We start from the raw sequence: 14,311 nt of genomic DNA, 5'->3' as shown, positions 1-14,311 counted from the left end.
TTCAATTCATTAATTTCATAATCAAAATCAGAAGTCCCATTACATGTCTCATCCAACCCCCTTTTATGGAATCTCATACAATAAAAAAATAATATAAAATTGGCACCTTCATATTAAAGGCAACCTAAATATTAAAATGTAAACTCAATTCCAAATGACCTTATTTAGCTATGCATGAAATAGGCATATTCCTTATTTGGCCATGAAAGAAAATGAAATAAATCTATCTAATTGGCATGTATGAAATTGGAAATACATCAGCCCTAATCATGTAGGAAAATAGAAATAAATCAGCCGTATGATTTGAACTGCATTAGCATGTCGTGTCACCTAGTAGATCAATAATCACGATAGAAGTTACCATGACAATTGGGGAAAGCCATCGGACGCTGATACCACTCCCCCCCCCCGACGGCTGGCTAACGTTTTCCCACCATTTGACCGGTCTCTCTCTCTCTCTCTCTCTCTCTCTCTCTCTCTCTCTCTCTCTCCACACACACACACACACAACAGGAACAGTTGGTGGGCCCAACAGAAACCGTTGGTGGAATGGTGGGCCCATCTTTGAACAACGTTGGCCCCGCCCATACCACACCATAGGATAATCCAAACCGTCCATTTTATGGGCCATAAATGTAAATAGGTTGCGTCCCAAAATATTATTTTCATAGGATGATCCTAGCCCTCCGATCTAAATAGAAACTACATCTTATGCAACCTCTATATATTGTAGGGTTGTGATCATCTTACGGAAATGATTTTTGGGGCACAACCTATTTACATTGTGGCCCATCAAATGGACGGCTCGGATCATCCTATGGTCTGGACGGTACACTTCATTTTCAAAAATATGGGTGGGGTCTAAATTGGTACGAACCACGTACACCATAGGATTATCCAAACCATGGACGGCTTGGATCATCCTATGTTGTGGACGGTACGCTTCAATTTGAAAAATATCGGTGGGGCCTACGATTGGGCCTTAATGTTAGTGTACAACCAACTCCATAGGATGATCCAAACCATGGACGGCTTGGATCATCCTATGTTGTGGATGGTACGCTTCAATTTGAAAAAATATCGGTGGGGACAACGATTGGGCCTTAATGTTATTGTACGACCAACTCCGTAGGATTATCCAAACTATAGACGGTTTGGATCGTCCTATGTTGTGGACGGGCCTTCATGTTACTTTACGACCAACTCCATAGAATGATCCAAACCATTCATTTGATGGGCCATAATGTAAATAGGTTGTGCCCCAAAAATCATTTCCATAGGATGATCACAACCCTACAATCTATAGAGGTTGCATAAGATGTAGTTTCTATTTAGATCGGAGGGCTAGGATCAACCTATGGAAATGATATTTTGGGACGCAACCTATTTACGTTTATGGCCCATCAAATGGACGGTTTGGATTATCCTATGGTGTGGTATGGGCGGGGCCTACGTTGTTCAAAGATGGGCCCACCATTCAACCAACGGTTTCTGTTGGGCCCACCAACTGTTCCTGTTGTGTGTGTGTGGAGAGAGAGAGAGAGAGAGAGACCGGTCAAATGGTGGGAAAGTGACGTATACGTTAAATCCTAACGTTTAACGTTAGCCAGCCGTCAAGGGTGGGGGAGTTTCAGCGCCCTTTGTGTGTGTGTGTGTGTGAGAGAGAAGGGTTCTGAATGTAAGTTTCCATACCTGGTGACGGAAAATGATTTATCCCCCCGCCCCCTTTTATTCCATGTGCCACTCACTGGTAGTGTTAAATGAGTAGTCAGAGGAAGAAATGGGGGTGAAGATCGATCAAACCTGCAATCTCATGGTTGATAAGCATCCCCTTCTATTGTAAAAATAGCAATCGTAAATACAATAGGGGGTGATCCGGGAAGAAAATGGGGATATCACCCTCCATCTGGAAATCTACTATATAATTGGGAAATGATATCAGTCAGAGATTAACAAAGCTCTCACAAGCCAATTAAAAAATAAAAGACAGGCTGAGTCTTTGCAATTATTACAACATGGTTGTGCCGATATCATTTCCCATTTAATCATGGATATTAAATAGTAAATGAAACGAGATGAGAAATTGGAGAGAAATCAAATTGAACAAGCGCCAATATTTCCATGTTTAGGATCCATGCACAGCACTTCGTGGGAATCTCTTCTGAAGCCGTTTCTGTCTCTTTCTCCCTTCACCCACTGCTTTAAATCCTACCTTCAAATCTCCTTTCTCCTTACTACTCTCCTTTTCTACCACAATAATGACTTTTCTGGTGAATCTCGTCCGTCCATCTTCTCCGGCTGCTCCCATCACACCGAAACTAGCTTATACCGGCCTTCCAGTGGCTTTCACTGGTAAGTTTTTCTTAGTATAAAGAAGAAAAAAGGAACTCGAATTCTCTAGAAATAGCTAGTTAATTAAAAATCATCGGAGTATTTAGCTCGAAATATCTACTCTCTTATGCTTATGCTTGATGTTCATGCAAAGCAAAATGCGTCTTCTCGGCTGGAATGCCTGAGCTACTGTTGTCTATTTTCCGAATATATTCGCCGAATCTTTTTTTTTTTTTAGTTTCTTTAAGTTTGTTATTATTGGTTTTCCGTATTTGGATTATTTCTATATTTTAGTTAGTTTCCCTAAGCACCCAGATCCAATTTTGAAAAACATTGGGCACCTTCGAGCTCATGAAGTAGTTCATCCACCACTAAGTACAAAGACCGATGGGAGAAATAATCCAAATAAGAAAAAACAATAGTAACAAAGTTATATTTTTGGCCCAAATGAACAGAAAAAGCAATGCTCAATTGCATTTCATCATGTGGCAGGATCCACTTTTGGATTTCATCATATAAGAAGATCTGCTAAGAGTGGGAGTGGGACGTCTCTAGGGCGAAATTGGAAGTTTTCGACTCTCTCCCTATTCCTTGATTGATTTTTCCTTCTTATATGGTTTTTGCTCTATTTCTTTGTTTAGTTTGGTCTCATCTGTGGGTTCTTCCATGTTGTTGTGTATGTTTCGTTTCTTGATTAATTCAAGGCAATGATAAATTCGCATTCCCTTAGGAAAATTTGCACACCTTTAATGTGAATTGACGTTAAAAAGCGTTACAGTCTGCCACATATCCTCCTTTAAAAGGGTGCGAATTACTCTACAGGGAGTGCGAATTTATCATCGCCCTTAATATAATTCTTTGCCATTCAAAAATAAAATAAAATGCACTGCTCTAGGATTGCTAATTTTGGCTTAGACGGTCCTTGAATTGATTTTCCAGCAAGATGAGAGGAGTTTTGGCATTCAAATATAGATTTTCTCCCCCTTGGTTTGGTGCTGCAGGCACAGATATCCTCGTTGTTAAGGAAGGAAATCATACAAAAGCTGAGTTTTCGCGAGAGAGAGTGAAAAAGTGTCACCAAATATTCTCCTCGTTTGGTTTAGGAAAAAGGAAACTGTTATGATGAAAGGGTTTTCTGTTTTTCTCATGAGAGTGCACATTTCCTTTATTTTAAACCCCGTTATGTTTGGTAGACACACCCCCTTTATTTTATACTATTTTCTCAATACGTTACATTTTCAAATGGGGATTTGCCAGGGTCCATCGGAAAGTCTGTTGCATAAGAGTGCAAGCTACACAGCTTCACTTTTCAACAGATTTTGTCATTATTCATGAGGTGGCAGCACTCTGATGCCGCAAAATTTTGCCTTTTCCGAGCAAATCCCTTTCAAATGAGGGGAAATTATATGGTGCACGGCCCTCGAATGCACATGTTTACCAATAGTACAGTGGGGCCCACATTGTTTAGGTGATCCAGACAATCCATTTGTTGGGCCATGCACCTGGGGAATCTTCTCCATATGATGATCCTAACCGTCCTATTTGTTCAGGTTTTAAAATGGACAGCACAATAAAGAAACCTCTAGGGATTGGTGGGTTAAGATCATCCTGTGGACAAGATTTTCTGCCATGTGAATAGTAAATAGTAAATAGCAAACGAACAATGCTATGAAATGGAAAGGGTGAGATGATGTTTTCACCCACCCCCTGTAACATGATTTGACATAAAGTTGCCTCAAATCACGTCACAGGGGTGCGTGTGCAAGTAATGGGGTGAAAATATCATCTCCCAATGAAAAAAGTTACTTTTAATTTGACTTTCTTACTTTTAATTAGACTTTCTTACTTTTTGGAGCATTACCTTTTTCTTCTTTCAGTTGTGGGTTACTACAGAGCTGGATGGAAATGGGCGGACACCCGCCTTCCTTCTCCAAGATGCATTCCTTTGCCAAAACCACGTGTCATGCAAGGTAAAAAAAATAGCACAATGCATATTTACACATACAAAAACTCAATAGGATGATCCAAACCATTCATTTATTGGGCTTCAACATAAATAAGCCGTGCCATGAAAATCATCTCTATAGGATGATCATTGTGAAACGACCAATTATTCCAAAAGCTTAAGCTATTGGAGATGGTGTTATTTAATCTTTTATACTTTAACACTCCCCCTCACGTGTGGCCCTTCTTTTTTAGGGTTTGCCTACACATTTAATACATCTGGACTCTCTTTTAGGTTGGCCAATCCATGTGGATTTTTAATAATAAGGAGGTTTGAACCCACAACCCTTGCTCTGATACCGTGTGAAAAGACCAATTGGTCCAAAATTAAAGCTTAAGCTACTGGAGATGCTGTTATTTAATCTTTTCTACTTTAACAATCCTAACCCTTCGATCTATACATGTGTGCATAATCTGTCGTCGTGCTACATATCAGATGGTTAGGATATGATAAAATCAAAGATTTCTAATAATCTTTGTTAATTTTCATTAACAATAGCATGTCTGCACTTAGAGATAAGGGATTTGCTAGGGACCATCGCAGAAAGACATTTTGCAGCGGGCTGTTGCATGTGAGAGCAGCCACCACAGATTAATTAAAATAATAAGACAAAATCTTATGAGAAGTGAGCTTGTGTGTGTCTGTGGCTGCAACAGCCAGCCGCAAAATTCCTTTCTGTGATGATCCCTAGTAAATCCCTCGAGATAAAAATGGAGATGATAGGGCACATATTATTTATATATTGGAGCACAACAAATGAATGATTTGCATCATCCTATGCTGCCAATGCATTTTCTAAAAACATATGCTCATGTACTTGCAGACAACATATAAAAAACTATATATCAATATCTAAATGATAAAATAGAAAAAGGAGAACATTTATTTTCTTCTCTCTATACAGAGAGAGAGAGAGAGAGAGAGAGAGAGAGAGAGAGAGTGAGAGCTGGCTTTAAGCTATTCATTTAATTCATTCCATGGATGGCTCTTCTCTCCTAAAAAAAGATGAGATGCAATAAAGATGCTATTTGCACGACCATGTTTTGATAATTTGACGAATCTCCTTGTTTTTCACTTTTTTAGTTTTTAATTAGCTATCAAAAGCTATTACGTTAAACACCCCTTTTAATTGTGGGTTTGCAACCAAAATTTTAATCTGCAATCTCAACATTTGGGCCATTTTTGGCAACCATGAAAAATTATTCCATGGAATATTAGTGGGCTCAAGTGCCCAACTGGCCCCACAAATATTCCATGGAATATTTTTTCACGGTGGCCAAAGTTACTCAAGTGCATTTACTATTCCCTTACTCTTTTTTTTTTTTTTTTTGCAGTGTCATTATAAGGGCACTTAGAAGAATTGGATTCAGTAGGATGTCCTTGCAGCTGGATGTTTGCAAGGGCACCCTTCAGTGTAGCAATCCTCTTATTTATATCTGAATATTAAATTGAAGGACACCCTTGCAAAAAAAGAGCCCAAGATCTCCCCATTGGAAAGTTTGCATTTACTCCTGAGTGAGAGGTCCAATGGGGCGCTCCTGTGCCCTTCAGTTTAGCATTCCTATTATTTATCTATGTATGTATTTAGACACATCTACTCACACACATCTAGCGGCTTGTAATACTTCCGGTATAATGTGCAGAAAAATTTCAAAATGGGGGTTTATCAATCATCGAGTGGCCGAAGGCCGTTAACAAAGAGGAAAAAGAAGAGGCACTTTTAAAGGTTACTCAACTAAGTTTGCATTTTGTTATAATTAGTTGAACTTAATTTCTTCTATAGAAAATGGGTTCGATGTTCTGTCATGATATTTGTGAAGGTTTTGGAATCAAGCGAGACTAGACAACAGATTGATCTTGTCAAAGCAATGTTTCATGATATGGGCAATGGAGAAATAAGTGTATCTGCCTATGACACAGCTTGGGTTGCTCTAGTTGAGGACATTCATGGCAGTGGTGCTCCACAATTCCCTTCCGCCCTTGAATGGATCGCCGAGAATCAGCTGATCGATGGTTCGTGGGGCGATCCGTATATATTCTCCGCTCACGATCGGATAATTAACACATTGGCATGTGTAATTGCAATGAAATCGTGGAAAATTTACCACGAAAGAAGCGAAAAAGGTACTGAAAATCCATGTCTAGTGATATTACATACATTAATTAATATGTATATATCTGTTAATTGCTAGAATATATTAGAACAGATCTGGAAAGATCTGACCGTTGGATTTTTAGAGTGGTAGGTTAGACAACTTAACAGTTAGTTTTTAGTTATGTGCTTTGAATTTTAAATATATATGTAGTTTTAGGTAGTTATCCACGAGATTTTATATGGTGGCCGACCTTATGATGTAAAGGTCGGAGAGAGAAAACCCTCCCTCCCTTGATTTTTATCCAAGAAAAGCCCCCTTTTTGTACTTTTCCTTGGATTAGAAATCAAGGGTGGCAGGTTTTCTCTCTCTCTCTCTGCGCTTTTTACCACACGGTCGGCCACCATATAATTTCTCGTTATCCACATGTTTTTATGTATTTCATGTAAACCACTTGTAGAATGTCTCTATAAATATAATGCAAGGGCACCCAAGATTGTAGTGGGTTCTTATTTTTCCAAAATTTTCAAAATCTTTCATGGTATTAAGATGCATATTCTAATTATTTTTAAGACATTTTATTGTAATCAAATGTATATTGATTTCTAATCTACATACATTTGAGGCGACATTGAGGGTGAGCCTTGGCACAACGGTAAGGTTGCTCCAATGTGACCTGGTGGTTACGGGTTCGAGTCATGGAAACAGTCTCTCTGCAAAGCATCGGTAAGGTTGCGTACATCTTGCCCTCCCCAGATTGCACTGGGCGCCCGTACATTTGAAGGGACATGCTAGAATATATCTTATCAATTGGTCTAACCGTTGAATTGTTAAGAGTGGTAGGTTAGACAACTTAGGTTAGTTTTTAGTTATATATTTTGAATTTTAAATATAAGTAGTTTTAGGAAGTTGAGCACATATTTTTCATATATTTCATGTAAATGACTTCTAAAAAGTCTATAAATATAATTTAAGTGAACCCAACATCGTGTTGGGTTCTTCTTCAATATTTTCCTCAAATTCAAAATCTTTCATTAATCTAATCCATACATTGCTTTGTAAACAGGAATGTCTTTTCTTAGAGAAAACATAGGGAAACTCAAGGACGAAATTGCAGAGCACATGCCCATTGGCTTCGAAGTTGCATTCCCATCCCTGATTGAAATATCTCAATCTCTAGGTTTGGAAGTTCCTTTGGATTCTCCTGTCTTGCAAGACATATACGACAAGAGAAATCTAAAACTCCAGAGGTATGCTTTATGAGACATCTCTTTTAATAGTTTAATTTTATATTGAAAATGATCTTGTGTGTAATCTATACATCGTGACTCGATCTATAAACTATCTCGGCCACATTCGAAATATTCTTCAAGATCAGAGGTCGATTGAACCTTTTTTTATGATCGACAAAAGCTACAGGCAATAATAGGCAATAAAAGAGCACATTGATCAGACAGGATAATCTCATAGATATAATTTATTTTTCAGCTGTGGCACATTTTTTTTAGCAGTGGCACATTTATTGAGCTGTCTAGATCTATAATTATCAAATTAAGAAGATGCCCAGAGTACTTAAAACTAGTGTTTTGAAAAAAACAGGGTTTTTTTTTCTGTCCATCTATTTATTTTTCTTGTGGGCATGTGGGTAGGATACCAAAGGAAATGATGCACCAAGTTCCAACAACACTCCTACATAGTTTGGAAGGAATGCCTAATTTGGACTGGGAAAAGCTTCTCAAGCTACAGAGCGAAGATGGGTCCTTCTTATTTTCTCCTTCCTCGACTGCATTTGCACTGATGCAAACAAAGGACAGAAAATGCCTGGATTATCTGCAGAGAGCAGTTGAAAGATTCAATGGGGGAGGTAAAAAATAATCAACAGTTTCACAAAATATCTGAATCTTATTTTCCCTTTTACATTTTATTATCGATTATTGACTGTTTTAGTTCCACTCTTTAGTGCCAAATGTCTATCCGGTGGACATGTTCGAGCATATTTGGGTCGTTGATCGCTTGGAACGACTTGGGATTTCTCGATATTTCAAATCAGAAATCAAAGAATGCCTGGATTATGTACATAGGTATTGTTAAAGTATAAATGATTAAAGAACACCAACCATTACAGCTTAAGCTTTTGGAGTAATTGGTTGTTTCACATGGGATCGGAGTTATTATTGCCTCACGGCAGGTCTTGGGTTCCAAACCCAGCAAATCCTTGATATTAAAAATCCACGTGTACTGCCAACCCAAAAAAAGAGGGGCCACACGGGAGGGGGAGTGTTAAAGTATAAATGATTAAATAACACCAACTCTAATAGCTTAAGCTTTTGGATTAATTTGTTGTTTCACAGGGATTGCAAAATTTATCTTTAAAACTCTGAAAAATCTAATAAATATCCTTTCTTTCCATCTAATAGGGAATTATAATGACAGAAAAAATTGAAATTTTTTCAGATACTGGACTGAAGATGGAATCTGTTGGGCTAGAAATTCCAAAGTACATGATGTTGACGACACGGCCATGGGCTTCAGGCTCCTAAGATTACATGGATACGATATTTCCACTGGTAAATATAAAATAAATATACAGAATCTCCCAAACTTTCTGGCTATATGATTACACTTACATGTGAATTATGTTATTGCAGAAGCATTTAGACATTTCAAGAGTGGGGAAGAGTTCTTTTGCTTTGTGGGGCAAGCAAACCAGGCCATTACAGGGATATACAACTTGAACAGAGCTTCTCAAGTCATGTTTCCTGGAGAGAAGATTCTAGAAGATGCCAGGAGTTTCTCCTACAAATTTTTGAGACAAAAGCAAGATTCCAACCAGCTTCTAGACAAATGGATAATAACCAAAGACTTGCCTGGTGAAGTAAGTAAAAGATAATTCTAATTCAAGAGAACCCAGTTCATCCATTACTGAGATATTACTCGGAAAATGTTTAAGTGACCCATTGAAATAAAAAATATATATACTAGGTGGGATATACACTGGACTTTCCATGGTATGCAAGCCTTCCTCGTGTAGAGACAAGGTTCTACTTGGAACAATACGGAGGGGAAGACGACATATGGATTGGAAAAACGCTCTACAGGTATGTTACTTCTCTACCCACTTCATCATCTTGGGCCTCTTGGCCAATAAGGATAGAGAGAGCCTTTATCTAGTCTATTGGGAAAAGACCAAAGTACCCCGAATTTCTCTATACATATAAGTTTTACCTAGGCTGGAACTTGAAGGGTAATTTAGCCTTCTCCATATGGGTTTGGGAATCTACATCTCCTAGGCCCTTTTATTTTTGACGTTGAGATCCTGCAAAAATACCTTAGTATTCTAGAGGACATACTGGTGTTCTCTTAGGAGGGTGGGGACTTGTCAATTCTTTTCTTCTGAATGGCTTTTCTTGATTTATTGGGAGATATTTATATACCCTTACGGTGATGGTTGCTTATTTTCCAGCAACTTCCTTGAAAAGACTTTTCCATCTCCGTTAAGATGAGTCTCTTCCATCTCCAGCATGACTTATCATTTAGGTTTAGTCAAAATTTAATAAGGACCCATATTAACACCTTGGGAATATGGAGAGATTTCTCATTCCCACAATGGCCCCATCACCACCAATAACACACACTTAAGACAACTACCATCTTATTCGAGAGATATTGTAACCACCTGATGAGTCACCCGCACCGAGCTGGTTCAATAACTAATGTGGCAGTTTCATCATCTCCCAATATCCTCAATGCACGTGCTAGTTGAAAATCAGGTCTTAATACAAGAGAATAAATGTAGGAAAGTGATAAACACGCCCCTATTTTTTTACTTGGGACAACCAGTAGCAGTGCATCTATGACTGCAGAGGGGCTGTTGTACTTCACATGGAAAGAGATTCAATGGGCCTGATTGCCACATACATTGGCGCTGGCTGTCCCAGTAAAGAAAAGGGACGAATTTATCATTTGGTTCGACTCTCGGTCACCCTCTCGGTCTCCATATCATTATTCGTTTATAAATTAATACATGCATGTGTGTGTGCGCAATACATGTTTGGATATTATCACATGATGATCATCACCGTCACATATCTCTGAATATCCGATTGAGGGCTGACAACCACACGATCCAACAATTTTATGTTCAATAACCAGTTTTGGACTCAAACTAGATTATCAAAAAAAAAAAAACTACGAATAGGACCTTAACTATTAATAGAGTGTTGCATTAAGGAAATCTCTGGCTGCAGAATGCCTTATGTGAACAACAACTCCTATCTGGATCTTGCTAAATCAGACTTCAACAACTGCCAAGCATTGCACCAGTTAGAATGGCTCGAGATCGAAAAGTAAGTGCAGAAACAAACATCCTCTGTAATGAAATTCGCAGCCCTTCTCGTTATTCTAACTATGAGTGAAACCCTGCAGATGGTACGAGGAGTGCAATTTAGGAGAGTTTGGTTTGAGCAAAAGGGCAGTAGTCCGGGCTTACTTTTTGGCCACTGCGAGTATATTCGAGCCCGAAAAGGCAACAGAACGGCTAGCTTGGGCCCGGACCGCGGTCCTTATGGAGGCGGTCTCATCTTATTTTGGCAGCGAAGCAAATACTTCGGAGAAGAGGAGAGCCTTTCTGGAAGAATTTAATGACAAGAGGTATGGAAAATACAACTCCTGTCGTTATTATGATAGCAATATGTTGGTTGGGTCTAGCCTGGTATAGCAATATGTTGGTTGGGTCTGGTCTGGTTGGGTCTGGTATAGCCCTTCTCTCCGTCACAAATAAATAAATAATAATAATTAGTACCGTTTTTTTTCCAATACGTAGTGGCCAACCCTTGTTGTTTGTTTTTCCTACGTAGAAAAAACAAACTAATTCCAAATAGGACAAACTGACGTATGTAGGGTCTGTCATGGCCAACCCTTGTTTGTTTTTTCTACGTACGAAAAAAAAAAACTAATTCCAAATAGGGCAAACTGACGTATGTGGACGTGTCTAAGCTTATGGGGATGACTTTAATTACTGCAAAAAAGTCCAAGTTCAGCTGTCATACTATTTGTTAAAGTGATAAGGAAGCCATTGTTATTTTAAAAATGGTTATTTATAAGGGAACTCCCATTAACATTTAGGGTTAGATACACGGATTTTAGAATCTTGGATTTCTCCAAAATCATAGATACCAGGCGAAAGGAGACCGGCCTTCGTTTTCAGATTTCTCAGCCTTCAGCAAGAGAGTAGGAGATCATCCCATGTTTCCAGGTTTTAGAAATCTCAGGATGGGGAAGAGATTTCTAAAACCTCGATTTCTAACTTAAAATCCCAGATTCTAAATAGAAGCGAAACGGTACGTCGGTCTCCTTCTCTAGTCTCCCAACTACGATTTTGAGGAAATCCAAGATTCTAAAATCCGCATATCCAAACGGCCTCTTAATACTGTAATAACATATTTGTGTCTTTCGAAAACGCCTTTTAATTATGAGATGAAAGCTTTAAGTTACAAAAGTAGACTTCATTGTAATATCTTGTATTGTAATAACTTACTCACCCTCTACTTTTAAAAGAACTTGAACTTCCCCACTACCCCCATATAAAATCTCTAGAGAACCGACCATCAATCTTCAAAAATTATCTTACCTCATTTGTTGTGATACAGGCAGCAAGCAGTAACAGTTATAACAGTTTTTACAGTTTTTATATGATGCCCGGCCGGGTAATTTACAAGGGCTAGGTGGTTGCTATTTTGAGGGTCGGGCATCATATAAATTCTCTCTCTCTCTCTCTCTCGAATATTGTTTTGTGGGGTTTGAAAGGCACGAATGGCATTAAGTAATTAAAAGTTGATATGTTAATGCAGGTCGGGTAAGAAGAAGACAGGAAAGGGATTGGTGTGGGCCCTACTGGAGACAGTGGGCCACCTTTCTTGGGAATCCCTCGTAGCACATGGTAGAGACGTCCGTTACCACTTACGACAAGCCGTAAGTAATATAATAATATTATCATTATTTTTATGCCCTTTCCGTACTCACAAACAACCAACTAGTAATTTTTTCCATTCTCTCCTCCGTAGTGGGCTTCTTGGCTGAATTTTTCGTACCAGAACCCAGACAAGGACGGGGGTGCAGAGCTCCTAGTGCGCACGATAAACCTGTGCGCTGGCCGGTCCGGTTCAGAAGAATTCTTGGCCGATCCGGTCTACTCCCGGCTTGCTTCCTTATCCAACACCCTCTGTCACAAGCTTCGTCGCATTCGAAAGCTCAAGGTCAGTGAAAGCCACTTTTAAAATTAGTTACTCTTTTGTCGCTTTTTAAGTCTTCGAAAAAACCCAAATCACCCTTCCCTTATCCCTATATAGGAAGTTGGGTAGGAGCCACCACATCATAATATAAGGTTGGATGCATAATTGGTCCCATCAATGGTTTGATCCTGTCCGTTCATTGATTGATCCTCGCCATTCACTTGACAGGACTCTCAAATGATAGACTTGGATCCATTTCAAAAAAAAAATGATGGGCTTGGATCAATCATAGGTAGGGCCCACTATGCCTTAGCAGTCCACATTGCATTGCAATGAAATTGTGTCCTAAAGCATCCCTCATAAAACCAGACAGAACATTATGGGCTCTTTAGAAGCCAATATTCGACAGATATAGAACTATTCACATAAGATTATATGCAAATAAGAGCATATAAGATTATACGTCCACAAATATGATATCTATCTAGTGTGATATATTGAATATACGACAGAGGTGGAGTGTTGGAGTACTTCTATGGATCGGTCACGCTTTCAATTGATTATCATGGCTTGCTTTAGATCTCTTATGATCCATGGGGAACATTCCCAGCTCATTTTCTTCACTTTTTTTGTTGATAAAAAAATTCAAAATATCGTTCGCCATGTCTGACACAGACCAGGTGTGATATTATCATTGCTCTTTAATGCGCGTACTAATAACCTCCAATACAGTCAGAAATTCAAGAGAAATGCATTGTTATATATTGTTAGATTAGAAATCTATCTCTCAAACTTAACCAGAAAAAAATACATAAATGGAAGGAAATTTTTTACTAAGACTTTTACTGTACATGATCAGGCCCAAACAAAGGACATGGACGATGCAAACAGCTGGGCAAGCGCAGGAGCCCACCAAATAGAGTCTGAAATGCAAGAGATCGCACAATGTGTACTGCAGGACTCCCAAGGATTCGATTGTGAAATCAAGCAGACATTCCTCACCGTTGCCAAGAGCTTCTACTACTCTGCCTATTGTTCCCCTGCAGCCTTTGATCTTCATATCGAAAAGGTACTCTTTGAAAGAGTAGCTTAATCTTATTTTGTAGCTTCTGTATCAAAAAATGCATAGAAGACGTTAATAAAATGTTACAGGGTTTACATGATTGCAATATATAGTTACTAAAGAAAATGTTACAGAGTTTCATTGGTTGCAATATAGCTACTGTAGCAGGCATAAGCTGGTAAAGGCATTTCCATCCATTTAGTGGAACAAACTGATAGAGATAGTGCTTTCCTAATATCTGAATATGGCAGACAAGAACCCAGAAGAAACGTGAGAATAATTGTAAGTGCTGTTAGATTTGCGCATCCAAATATATGAGGTGGACAACAATGGTAAATCCAACAGAACCCAATTGATTAATTTCTCTTTAGTTGCTCACAACATTGGCCATGCAGATGGCCAGGTATTTCAGATGTCCAATGTTAGCATATCTAATCATGGGATCAAGATCATATAGTTTCCAGAAGCTTCTTACATCGAAACTTTGGGTGGGAGACCATAGCAGATCATTCCTCCTATAATATGGGAAAATTACTAAAACCACCCCTTAATTTTTTATGAATTGAATGCACCCACATCCCTGATTTTT

At 38.7% G+C, this 14,311-nt stretch overlaps 1 protein-coding gene across 1 annotated transcript; it reads left to right on the top strand.

Moving 5' to 3' along the window:
* The first annotated feature begins 2,219 nt into the window (after positions 1–2,219).
* Positions 2,220–13,830, top strand: LOC143846175 (ent-copalyl diphosphate synthase 1-like). The gene is made up of 15 exons (XM_077354595.1): positions 2,220–2,352; positions 4,209–4,301; positions 5,980–6,062; positions 6,157–6,460; positions 7,496–7,679; positions 8,079–8,293; positions 8,390–8,510; positions 8,884–8,996; positions 9,078–9,304; positions 9,412–9,527; positions 10,677–10,775; positions 10,855–11,079; positions 12,279–12,399; positions 12,492–12,683; positions 13,519–13,830. Exons 1-15 carry the CDS (start codon positions 2,259–2,261, stop codon positions 13,750–13,752), a joined length of 2,421 nt encoding a protein of 806 aa, XP_077210710.1. The 5' UTR covers positions 2,220–2,258; the 3' UTR covers positions 13,753–13,830.
* Positions 13,831–14,311: the final 481 nt, after the last annotated feature.

The sequence above is a fragment of the Tasmannia lanceolata genome, unplaced genomic scaffold (assembly GCF_043159265.1).
Source record: "Tasmannia lanceolata isolate RefF3 unplaced genomic scaffold, GAP_Taslan_0.1 ptg000015l, whole genome shotgun sequence".
In the NCBI taxonomy this organism is placed as follows: Eukaryota; Viridiplantae; Streptophyta; class Magnoliopsida; order Canellales; family Winteraceae; genus Tasmannia; species Tasmannia lanceolata.
The sequence above is the reverse complement of the archived record's forward strand: the minus strand, read 5'-3'. Positions and strand labels throughout refer to the sequence as shown.